Genomic DNA, 13,549 nt, shown 5'->3' with positions numbered 1-13,549 from the left:
TGCAATAATTTGCTTGTTGAGTTAACTCCACTTTTGGTCGCCTGACGCTATGCATGGGGATGTTCAGCGTCATCCAAAACCCCATTGAAAGGCCTTATATTTATTTATAAATAAAATATCTTACCAGGAAAGATAACTTGAGATTTCTCTCATTTTCAAGTATGTCCTGTGTAATAATATAATGGTTTCCGATGAGGAAATCCTAATGAGAGCGCAGCCATTGCCGCGCATGCATATTTAATTTCCCCTGCCGGCTGACATCGGTGGGGAGGAGCGAAGGCGGATTCGAGCCCGCGCAGAGGGAAATCGGCGCGGGACTCAGGCAAGTGACAGCAGAGGAGAGATGCATGGGAGGGGGAAGCTATAGTGCCAGGAAAACAACTTTGTTTTCCTGGCACTATAGTTTCCCTTTAAATAGTTTGCCATGTCAAAACATTAGGATTCACTTAATTTCACCCTTAGACAAAGTGGTCAACTCAGTCCTGTGAAATTTTCACCTCTCCACTCCCACACTTAAACCCTACTGACTGCATTTATAGTAACATCCGTCTCTATGTACACATACCAAGACAAACTTGGAAATCAAATCCACATTGTAAGCATATATTTCCTAGCATTATATTGTAAAATAAACATTAGGCATGATGGATGTGTTCATGTTTTATCCGTGTGGTACACCACTTTTAACTGAAGGCGGTAGCAAAGGAAACTAAACAGATTGTTATAATTAATTAATACAGGCATTAAACTGAAAATCTGGATGGAAAGAATGCAGACAATGATTTGAAACCATACCTCCCAAATGCCCTGTATCTGGCAGGACAGTCCTCATTTGAAATCCCTGTGTTGCTGCTTCAGTTTTGTCTTGTTGCAACAATGAAGACAATGTGGCACTCAATCCCAGCAGCCATCCTGGACTCCGGAGCAGGACCAGCAATCCCACAACGATAAGGCAAAAAAAAGAAAATCTCTAGGAACTCAAGGTGTTCAAACCGCAGGCAGTTTTAATAGAACAGAAAACAGCAGCAACGTTTCAACCTGCTAAGAGGTCTTTGTCAAGTCTTAAGCCACTTCCAGTTAGACACAGTCTAGTACAGCCATTTTGGGTGCTTCAAAACTTCTAATTTTTGTAAAACCACATGACAAAATGAATTAAAAATAAATAAATAAATAAATGGACGGACTGCACCCAAAGGTTCTGTGCACCATAGCACTATAATAAGCTACAGTAGTTATCATGTTTAGTATCTCATTAATGTGGGGCCTCCAACAAATGAGAATAAAGCACTCTTTTTGTTAATGAAAACTGTAAAATATTGTTTTCCTTTTAGAACACTTATACCTTTTTTGTATAAACCTTTTTGTTTTTCACCCGAAATGTTTCCTCTTTAAGAGTGCACTACATTTTTAGCAGTGCAAAGCACACAAACAAGTGGAAGGAGGAGGGAAAAAATTTAGATAAGAACAAGGAGACATTCCAAGCGCAGGAGTCAAGCGAAAAATGTAAATCCTTGTACAAACCATTCTAAGAAAATCTACATATTTTTTTTAATTTAAAATAAAAAAAAAAGGCACTGTACCTTTAATAGGGATAGCTAAGAATGTAAAATAGATCTAAAGGCAATCAGAAAGTGCAGCCTTTGATAAAACTATCCAGCCGAGAAATTATAAATAAAAAAAAAAAAAAAAAAAAAGGTACAGTATGTACCCGCTTACTAAAGCACGGACTTCAGGATACACCACTGTGACATTGTTATACTGAACAAGTAATGTGTAAATCAGGTTTCTATTTCTGTTAGTAAAACATTATGTAACTTGTATTAAATAAATATACGTACACACAGACATGATTTAAAATATTGAATAGCCTATATTAAGATAGCATGACTTACACATACAAATGAATGAATATAGAAAAGGTCTAAAAACATTTTTTTTTTAAATAAATAAATGAATTAAAAACGTATCGGAAAACATAAAACATTTGGCAAAGTTTTTTTTTTTAGCTCACCGCAGCTACAACTGCCATCTACTAACTGGCATGAATTGCATTCTCTGATGCAGACAAAGTTTAAACAGCACTGCCATTTTTGAGTCTGAAATTTTCACAGTTAGGGAGAAATACTTTGCTCATCCGGCTTTATGAAAAGCTCAAAGTGTCAGAGCCAGTTGATAGGGACACTTCAAGTGACATGAGCACTTAAGATACTCCCTGCCAGTCCATTTTTCCCTCAGGTAGCTCAATTTTGCAGCATCCAGTTCACAAATTGCGATTTATGGGGACAAAAAAAAAAAAAAAAAATGTCAAGTAGTGTCAGCAGCGGACTGTATACTAAAATTTAACAGTGTCCAGATCAGCAGACCAGAACGACATAAAATTGAAGTAGAACAAGAAGTCATTACAGAAATCTTAAAATTCATTAAGGGACTAAATCAGGTTGAAGGAGAAAGTACTAGATTTAAGGAAGGACGACTGAAAACTGAAAACGATTTTGACGAAACAACTTTACTGAAAGGGTAACGGTTACCTAGAACAGTTTTCAAGTAAAAAATAGTAAAGACAGAATTAGTAAAGAAATTCAAGATAGTTGAGGATAGACAATATGACTAGGTGCATCAATTTGTATCGACAATCACAATGTTTGCTTAAAGTGAAACTATAGTCACCAGAACAACTACAGCTTAATGTAGTTGTTCAGGTTTGTATAGTATGTCCCTGCAGGCATCTTAATGTAAACACTGCGCTTGCACGGCTGCCTAGGGACAGCTAGAGGAACAGTCACTCAGACGGCCACAAGAGGTGCTTCCTGGGTCAGTGCTGCATATTGCACGCTCTGCATGGAGGCCCTGAACTTTCCCCATAGAGATGCATTGATTACATTCCATCCCCTTTTGCGTAGTCGGCTGTCTGCTTTTAGCCTATAAAAGCTCCAGCTGACGGTATGAAGGGTATGACTACAAGGAAGTGAATAATCTGTCTTAGCCACACCTCCAGAAGGGGGCGGCGTGTGGGTGGCCAGGGAGCCTTACTTAGTGTTAAATCTAAAATGGATTCACACTGAATGGAGGGAAAGTGCCAGGGGACTCCAGGCACTATAACCAATTTAAAAAGATTACATTATTACAGTGACTAGTGTGTCCCTTTAATCTTGATGCTCTCAGTATCAGCTTACCACTGTAACTTCCACCTTAGCCTAAAACACAAGAGGAAATCGGCACCTGAGGACATGTATTCAGTGTTACACCATTTAAAATCAGTTTAACACTAGAATGTAAAATGGTGCAATGGGACAATGGGCACCATATACACTTCACTGAGTGATTACGGTGACCGGATTGCTCCATTTAAAAATAACATGTACCATGCAGAGTTAGCATCTGAAGAATAGGAGGACTTCAGTGCATGTACGCTCCTTACAGAAATCTCAAAAGTTAGATATTCCAGCATACTTTAAAGTCTCTACTATATACAAATGGTTCTCACATCCTTTGTTTTTGTTGCAATCCATTAACTTAGCTCTCCCCACATTAAAAGGGTAATCCGGACGTGGACCCAGTGCCTAGAGGGGTATCCGCTACACCTCACTAATGAGGCCCAAAGAAGGCCGAAACTATTGTCTGGGGTTGCTTTCTCTCTCGTGTAGAGAGAAATTGCTGGCATTTCAGTTCTGGATTGCCCTTATGGGTGGGATCAGTCTGATATGTTCGCTCTGTAATGGCACAAGTGAGAAAAATCTAATTTGAGACCAGAGTGGGGATTTACCAAAGGGCAAGCTACTGCGTTTCTCTAAGCTTTGGTTCTCAGAATTCTCATATCCTTTGTTTTTGTTATATACAAAAAGGTATTGTTTATTATGGTATGACATATTGTCGAACACCAGCCCAAAATACCACCAAGATAAAATTCTCAAGAACTAAACACAGCTTTAGGAAAAGCAGTGAATATTTTTTTTGTCTGCCTTTCGGCCACTACATCTCAAGCAAAAGGAACGCGTTCAGGGGGAACTCCACAATTTACTGGTTAAATGACAAACTATAAGGAAGGGTCACCCCAATGTCAAGTAATTGAGTGGTAAGGGTTAGATTGGTTCGCTGGATTGGATGCCATGCATTAATGTATGCATAGGAGATTTTACTAGTAAACACAAATCTAATTAACAAGACAAAGTATCACAGTGAAATCTCCTGGACAACACATTGTCAAATATCAGTAGCCAACCCACATGACTGATATAGCTCATAAAGCTATGTAATGTGATAAAGCCAGAAAGATATTTAAAAGGGACAGTCTGTAGCAAGTATGATGCCGCAAGGCCCCTGGTATACTTCCAAGTAGGGATCGACCGATTATCTGTTTTTCCGATATTATCGACCGATATTCGGTATTTTCGGCAATATCGGTAACGGCCAATGTAGATACCGATATTGTCGATAATACATACCATAACCGCCGGGCTCATTACAAGCCCGGCAGCAAGCTGTTACTTACCTTTCCTGCAGCTCCTCCAGCATCCTGTGTAAATCTCGAGAGTCCCGCGGCCGTCAGAGCGTTGCCACAGGTTACCATGGCAACGCTCCACGCGGCACGCAGGCCACAAGATTTACACAGGGAGCTGGAGGAGCTGCAGGAAAGGTAAGCAACAGCTTGCTGCCGGCCCCCCCACTGCTCAGCAAATGCCACTGGACCACCAGGGATTGCTAAAGCCCTCCTCCCTGGCCAGGTAACAAGCAGTGAGGGTGGACAAAAAAAAAAAAAAATACATTAATAAAAATTACAATAAAAAATCCCCCCCCCCCCCCATTTTACACAAATTACATCCATCCACTATACACACACACACACACACACACCCTGCATCCACTATACACACACTACACAAACACACCCTGCATTCAATATATACACACACACACACACACACACACACACTACACAAACACACACAGCATCCACTACACGTGGCATGTATATTTTGTGCATTTATCTTTAGAAATAGTTTATTTTTTCTAAATGGTAAATGTACAGAATATCGGCAAGTTATCAGCTATCGGCCTGAAAGTTCACAGATTATCGGTATCTGCTCTAAAAAAAATAAATAAAAATAAAAATTATATATATATATATATATATATATATATATATATATATATATATATATATATATATAATAATAATAATAATAATAATAATAATAATATAAATATCGGTCAATCCCTACTTCCAAGGTATGAAAACTGCTTACGAACAGTCTGACCCCAACCTCACAGATGCCTGCAATTCTTCATGTTTGCACTGCTATAAGTTTACCTGTGCAGACCGGAAGCACCACAGGTGCCTGACAACGTCAGGTAAACAGCGGGAAAGCTTACCCTGAGGCAGATCAAAAATAGTATTCCTGGCACCATAACCACTACAGTACACTGTTGGTGTTTAGATGCTTAGAGTATCTCATTAACAGAAAAGTCAATCTTTTGACAGCCTGTAAAATGCCATGTCAGTAAAGGCCTCCGGGTGATTTAAACAGAGAATCCCACCAGAAGAGAGCTTCTGTCTCTTACAGCTAGCTAACCATTAAAAAAAAAAAATCTAAATAGTATGCTTATCACTACGGTCAGTGTTACAAGTGACAGCACCTCTCAGTAAAACAGGTCATGCAAAAACCCAAGTAGATTAATATGCACTGCTTTTTTTTTTTTTTTTCAATGTAAAAATAATACTTTTGTCTTTATTTAACCAAACAGTTCTACTTCAAACAGTGTGTCTTGGATTTAATTTTTTGAAAGTATCTATAAATGACTATTGCCTTTTTTGGTATATATAACCCCACAGTTGGTGGTCTCTCTGTTCTATTGCCTGGGGTCACCTCAATCTCTTTGCAGTCCATTGAAATTCCCTTGTCAGCTTAACATTAGTTTATAGACCATTCTGGAACGTGGTGAAAATTGGCTGTCTCTAAATCATTTGGAACAGGGTTTTGTCTATACATAAAAAGGCACAGGTTCACTCAGTCTTTAAAATTTATTACATTTTTGCGGCTAAATGCATGGAGGTGGCAGAAATAAAGTTATTTATGTGAAAACTGCTAACGTTATGATGGAAAAGTATCAGATTAGAGGTCAAACCAATGGACCTAAAAAAAAAAAAAAAAAAGCAGTGTTGGAGTTGGAGTTTTTTCAGATATATATTGCACCAACATATTTTGCAGCAATTTACAATTATAAAAAGACAAATATGGTTAGGGGTCTTGCCAAACGACACTTATTGTAAGGTAATCTGACCGGGATTCAAAGCTAGGTTTTAAAGTCCTACAGTTGACATTATCACTGCAATGTATAAATTATAAATAAAAATTCCAATAGCTGCGAGATAAAATGAAACCAGATTATTATAGAAAAGAAGTAGAATTTTAGACTGTTTCATACATTTCAGTCACACCTCCCAAACAAACATTTCCTGATCACCATTTCTAGGAGTGTGTCTATGGAGTACATAACTACATTGCACTAAAACTCATAATGATTTCATATTTAAAAGGGATACTAGAAGCATCAAAACAACTTTAGCTTAATGAAGTTGTTTTGGTGTATAGATCATTCCCATGCAGTCTCACGGTTCAATTCTCTGCCATTTAGGAGTTAAATCAAGTTTCTGTACATGCAGCTCTAGCCACACATCCCCTGGCTGAGACTCACACAAAAATAGTTTTATTTTCAATGTTAAACTTACTTATATATCTTCTGCTCTGTACATTGGACTCTAAATTGACACACAGGAGGTTCTTGCAGGGTCTAGCAAGCTATTAGAGTAGGAGATAAGAAATTCTAAATTAATCTGCGTTAGCAATGAAGGAAGTATAAACATTAGATTTCTCTTTACCGGAAGGATTTAGGAAGGTTGTGTAGTAAGGTCACATGCAGGGAGGTGTGACTAGGGCTGCATAAACAAAGTGATTTCAATTCTAAATGACAGATTTGAGCAGTGAGCGCAAAGGCATGATGTATACACCAAAACTACTTCATTTAAGAGGACACTGCATCTCACTGGGTGCAGTGTCCCTGTTCCCTTAACCCTGCAATGTAAAAACCCATTGCAGTGCTAAGACTTCCTCTAGTGGCGGTCCCCGCAGTTTGACTCAAAGAAACAATGCTGGAAGGTCCCACGATTAGCATGAGGACTTCTAGGGTCTTGCAAATCCCCAACAATAACATTGAGGCAATGCTTTCTTATTGGAGAAGGCCTAATGCTCATAGATGGGGAGGGGGCACTATAGGAACACAGTAGTGTTCCCTTAAGCTAAAGTTGTTTTGGTGCCTATATTATCCCTTTAAATTTTAATTAATAGAACCTAAAGGGATACTTGGTGCACTACCACTCCCCCTGACTCCCCCACCTTCCCAGTAAATAAAGGGTTAAACACAGTCACCTATTTGCCCCCTCCTCTATCCTGCAACAAGCGGGGTCTAAAGCACATGCACGGCAAATGCCACACGCGCATTAGACCAGCCCATAGGAAAGCATGGAATCAATGCTTTCCTTTAGGGAAAAACCTGACGAAGGTCATCATGCAGATCGTGCGGACGTCCAGCGTCAGATACAGGACCAAAAGTCAGTTTCAATTCAGGAAGCCCTCTAGTGGTGGTCTGGTAAACAGCCGCTAAGGGCAGACTTCGAGCTGCAATGTAAACATTGCAGTTTCTTTGGAACTGCAATGTTTAACATTGCAGCATTAAGGGCAATAGCAATTCTGCACCCAGACCACTCCAATGAGCTGAAGTGGTCTGGGTGCCTCCAGTGTCCCTTTAAATCAAAGTGTTTTATCAGCTATAAAAATGGTAGTCAAAAGGTCAAGAAGTCACCCAAAATATTATAGAAACATTTATCACTTTGTTATGGTTGATACAATATGGTTTTATAATTGATATAGGAAATCAAATAATCCCCTTCAAGAGGCAAAGACATGAATTAGAAATATATTTTTAATATAGTATCACAATAAAGCATACAATGTTGTTTCTTTGTCTAGTTTTGTTTTTGCAGCAGATCCCTAAACTCTACTAGGACATTTACTCAACAGATGAATTGATAGATTACAGTTAATCCATGAACTACAGTCATATTCTTATGGAAAAATGTAAGTGGTTCCATCACTGTCTGGGGTCCCCCCCACTCTCCCCACCGCCACAGATGTCTATAGGCCATAGGGTGATGGGGATGGTGAGTTATACTTACCTGAACCTCTCCCTCGACACACTGCCATGGTCTTCCTATAAGTCCTCTTCAGCTCCTGGAGCTTTAGTGGCCAAGTGCCCACATCAGTGTTCTACTCACACATCTAAGTAAAGGCTGGGGGAAATTACAATTTGACAAACGCAGCTCCACCTTTTGCCAAGCGTAGGGAAAATACTATGGAAAAGTAGCCCCTACTTTGTTTTAGTATAGCTCTTGACTGCACTGGAATTTCAGTCAACACAGTCAATGTGAGTATTTCAAAAAGATTTTATCTTTATGAAATACTAATTTTAGAGGACAGGGGTGACAGTGCCATTTACTGCCTGCATGTCAGAAGGAATAAAAAAAAAAAGTATGCATAACAAAGAAAGAAAGCAAACAGTATATATGCATTTGTCCCCAGCATCACACTTAGCATTATTTTTAAAAATGCAATTATTTGCATGATGCCTTGTCAGATAGATGGTAGCAGTTTTTGTGATTATATTGCCAGTTTAAATAGACCGTTTAAATAGACAGAAAACAAAACAATAATAGAAAATCTGGGACAAAAAAAAAAAAAAGTGGAGTGATATAAATATATACAATAGAGCAATATGGACAAACCAATCTTTGTTTATCATCATTTTCTTCATCGTGAAAGAGCATCAAAACAAAATATAAGGCATGTTTAATTTCTTCTGGTCTTTAATATAAATTAAAATATTTTTTAAAACTGTAGTCGTCAAATAAAAATATATATATAGCGGCCATCTTACTTTTCTATCAAACTCAGTAAAATGGCCTCTCCTTAAAGATGTATTTTGGCTTTCTACAACAAAACAGGAAAATTGCAATTGCACACATCAAAAACAATGTAGGCATGTAAAATCAAAAACATTATGTTAAATGGTTACCATAACTTCATTAGGACAGGGTAGGTATTGCCAGTGATGTAACCCACATGACTTATGATGCCAACAATGGGAAGGCCCGCCCACTAATAGGCTCCCTGACCAATCCCCAGACTTCAGGGTCATGCAAGGAGAGCTGCTAAATCACTCCCTGAATGGTCATAGTGTCATTTAGCGATGCACCTGTGCTGCCCAGGAATATTATGACAGGATCACAAAAAAAAAAAAAGGACTGCCCCATCTAAAGCGGGAGACCTGGGTTACTCCATGCACTAAGACCACTTCAATTATTTCATGGTGCCTGAAGTGTGTAAGTGCAGTGTTTCACTTTGCACATATAAATTTAACCCCCTTTGCTGCCGGAGGTGTAATTCCAACTCCGGCAGCATCATTCATTGGGGTGTCATTAGCCAGTCTGGAACTAGAATTCCTGGCTGAATAATGTCAATTCTGTGCATATGTCTCTGCAGAAGATTGCATTCATTGGCTGAGAGCGGTCAGCGCTAAGCCAACGTTTGGTCGACTTTTAGATTCTGCAGCTCAGTAGAAGCTGGATATCATCACAGACCACTGGATGAAGATCTGCACCAGGCGGGGACTCCGTTAAGAGGGCAAACTGTGGCAAAAGGGTTCGCCCCATTACTGGGAAACGGGGACAGGGTACTACTGGCATCATAACCACTACAGAGCTGTTGTGGCTATGATGGTTGGAATAACCCTTTAAAAAGGCAAGCTGGCTGAAGAAAAAAAAATAAAAAACACATAAGAAATAAAACAAGTTCAGTAATGTAAGAAGATCATACTTTATTATAGACATTCCATTGACTTTGGAGTATAAACATAGATACCATAAATTAAAAACACCACAAATCTCTAGGTTACATGATATAAAACGCAATATATTTATTTTTTGGAGCGGAAAAGGGGACTAACCACAGTTTAAGGTCTTCTAAAACTGAAGAATGATGTCTCCAAGCTACACCATGAATATTATTTTGCTCTTAAGTGACTGAGGTACCACCTATGCATGTATGGTAATATAGAGGTGGGACAGGTGGAGGCCCAAGATGATGGAGGGTAGGTAAAAGTTACAAAGGCGAGGGCCCCCGAAAGCCGATTGATTATAGGGTAAAGTATGACGATTTAGAGAGGCATGAGGCCAATGATGAATGGTAGAGCAAATCAGAGATACATGCAAGGGAATAGGGAGGGAAGCAAGGGCACAATGTGACCAGAGGCCAAGCAGAGAAAGCCCATGTAGCATGGGGAGGATGAGAGCGATGGTGGCACGGGAGGGGGGAAGAGAAGGGGTGACAGCAGTGTTAGTCCAGGTGGCAAGGGGCAGAGAAGCAACAAAGAAAGGGGCGGCACAAGACCAGGTAGCAAGGGGAGGAACAACAGTGGTGCAAGCTCAAGGCCGAGCGGTGATGTGGGGGAGACTGTGCGGCCTGGGGCCAATAAAGAATTTAATCAGTGGTCAGGCCAAGGGTCAATGAGCAATTGATGATGCTGAGCAGCAAGGTCAAGGATGATATTTGGGTGGCACATCTAGGACCACAGAGGTTAGGATACCAAAACAGGCTGGGCACACTATACCATGGATCAGATGAGGATGGGTGTAATACCAGGGTTGACATGAGAATTGAGTGCAATACCAGGGACCATGGGAGAGTCCATGATAACAGAAAATTAATGGATGCGGTTTACCAAAAATGATGGCTGTGTTAACATAAGGATAAAAATAGTGATGGGTGACCAGTGACAAAAGAATGGGTATGGAATGGGAACAGCTGATCGGGAATAACAAGTGAAAGCTAGACAATAGATTTTATACGTGCACAATTGACAGACTCAACAGTAAGAGGAAAAGTAACATTAGAAGTGCAGGTTGTGAAGCCAAATGCATTGCTCACAGTCAATTTTGGAGGTGTTCTAGAAAGAAAGAAGTTATGAGGCAACCACAGGAAAAAAAAAAAAAAAAAAAAGGACAAAAAGAAGACAGACTGAAACAAAGGAAGAAAAAAAAAAAAGAGAGAGAGAGAGAGAGAGAGAGAGAGAGGGGCCAGGGTAAAAAGATGAGGTAATACACAGTACAATCTTGTGAGCCAAGAACACAATTCACAGGACAGAGCTGGCCAACTGCTTTGGTAACTAAAGCTGCATCATCCTCTCAGCAAACACCCACAGATTTCATGTTGAAAGAAAATCTATTTTATGTCTGGTTTGTCCAATCCCGCAGGTATCCACAGATCATCCCCCCCCCCCCAAAAAAATGTAAAAAATAAAACACAAAACAAAACCTTGCAAATGCCCCCAGTTTTTGATGCTGTCTGAGCAATCCTAATTACTGATCTCAACCATTTTTTCACATGCTGTAATCATTTGTCTGATCTCACCCTGGCAGACTCTCCCCATCCCCCCCAAACACTCCTAGATCCTGGTCAGACCCACCCAAATGTAAGTTCTCAATGTCTCCCCAAGGTCTCCTCCCACCCCTGAAACCCCCATAACAGCTCAGATAACATTACACACAAAAAAAAAAAATTAAAGAGAAATGGTCTCCTATCCTATGACCCACCCTCCTTGCTGCATGCTAGACACAAAGAAGTATATCTGACAAAGCAGACCCCCAGTCTGCCCCTGTGCACAGCTCAGCAGCAATATCCCATCTGCTTTGCAATGCAGCACCCTCCTTCTAGTGGCTGCAGAACCTTGGAGAACATACAGGGATTTCATTATAGGTAGTGTCTGCAAATCACAAAGAGAGGAAGCAAGGCTCAGACAAGCAACCTGCACCAATGAAAAAAAAAAATTCTATCCAGACCAAAGGGTGAACAGAGAAATGCCATAGAGCTAAAACCTTGTATGTCCTTCAGTCATATGTATTTGATCTAGGGTGAAGCTACAGCTAGATTGGTTTACCATACACAATGAAACCAGAGCCTGCTTATATCACAAAATATCATTTGCATAGATCCAATGCATCACCATCATACCCAAGACAAAGCATGCAGCCTGGCTGCAAGTATTATCTATTCTGTCCACATACATATCATGAGCTAATGCTAGTACACGGTGCCCATTGCTGTGCCCCACCCCTATCATGTGCCAGGCTCCCTAACATGCATCTGTGCTCCCAATATCTCCAATACAACTATACCCAGCACTGCCATCCTGTGCCACTCAGACATCCTGGCACTCCAATACTATCATACAGGCTCCTGTACCCCAGCATGCAGCTCTGTGCACCCCAAAATCTATTATCCAGGGGGTCCCTCCCACCCCAGCCCACCAGTTAGCTTGTGCCATTCCCCCACATATCCTGCACCATTTATTTAACATGCACCCCAAATGCTCTGTATTCTTGCTACGACTCGGAATGTTAAAAAGGTACCGTCAGCATCTACTCCATTCCATGACACACCCTCCCCCCAAAAAATAAATCACATCTCTGTGTCTGAATACTGGATCATGCTTGCACTCCCTTACTCCTGCATCCCTCAATCATACACAATAATGCACTACACCCTGCAGCCCTAGGTGCTCACTGCATGAACCCCTTATTGCTGCACCCCATTATCCTGCACTTGGAAGAATTGCACCCCTTAATCCAGCAGTAACATGTTCTGCCCCCCACCACCAGGCATCCCTCTAAATGCATGCACCCCACCATGCAATATCTACCCCAAATCCCCCACCTCCCTGCTGATTGCCCCCACAACTCACCAGTCTGTGGGGGTCTGCTCCTCAATCACATCCTGGTAGGCAGCCAGCAGCTCCAGGCGGTGGGTTTTGAAGCTAACGGAGGCCATGCCGGCTGCAAGCAGACTGAGTGCCGGGGGATGGAGAGACAAGGCAGCAGCAGACTGAGGGAGGGAAGGAGGGATGAGGAGGAGAGAGAGATGGAGAGAGGAGGGGGCACTCACACACTGCAGCTGGGGAAGGGGAGGGACGGGAGACATGGGGAGGGAGGGGGGGTTGCCAGGTCCTAGTGCTGGCCCAGGACTATCAGTCCACTCCTGGCTGGCCCACCTTCATACATTTTATTCATCATGTGACCACATCCTGATAATGTGATAAAAGCAGTCAGAAGTCAATGTTTGTCTGAATGCAGAAATCATAGCAAAGGTTATCAGATAATTAGAATGCTGGACAGGGTGTTATTAAACATAGCAGCACGTGTTAGTAGATTACTGGGTCCCAGTTAATGTTTGTTCAGTTTTTATCAAACGTTTTTAAAAATGGAACAAATGTTAAAAACAAAAAATCGATGTTATGTCTCTCATATTGTTGTTTTGCAACTGGTGAATATTTCCCATGAGACAATAAGGAGTAAATGTTTTGGGGTTTTTAAAAAAAATAAATCTTTTTTTAAATGCTTTTTCGATCACCACATATTTGAAAATGTAGGAAAGGGGAACAGTTA

The 13,549-nt window shown here is 40.7% G+C and overlaps 1 protein-coding gene across 2 annotated transcripts in view; it reads right to left on the bottom strand.

Annotated features, from left to right (window-relative positions):
• DBN1 (drebrin 1) overlaps positions 1–13,080 on the bottom strand; it is a 74,556-nt gene extending 61,476 nt beyond the window's left edge. For both annotated transcript variants that reach the window (XM_063447312.1, XM_063447313.1), the window contains exon 1: positions 12,850–13,080. In XM_063447312.1, coding sequence (XP_063303382.1) covers positions 12,850–12,935 — 86 coding nt within the window. In that variant the 5' untranslated portion in view covers positions 12,936–13,080. The remainder of the gene's footprint in view (positions 1–12,849) is intronic.
• Positions 13,081–13,549: the final 469 nt, after the last annotated feature.

The sequence above is a fragment of the Pelobates fuscus genome, chromosome 3, assembly GCF_036172605.1.
Source record: "Pelobates fuscus isolate aPelFus1 chromosome 3, aPelFus1.pri, whole genome shotgun sequence".
Lineage (NCBI taxonomy): Eukaryota > Metazoa > Chordata > Amphibia > Anura > Pelobatidae > Pelobates > Pelobates fuscus.
Note: the sequence above shows the minus strand (reverse complement) of the source record. Positions and strands in the feature narration are given on the sequence as shown.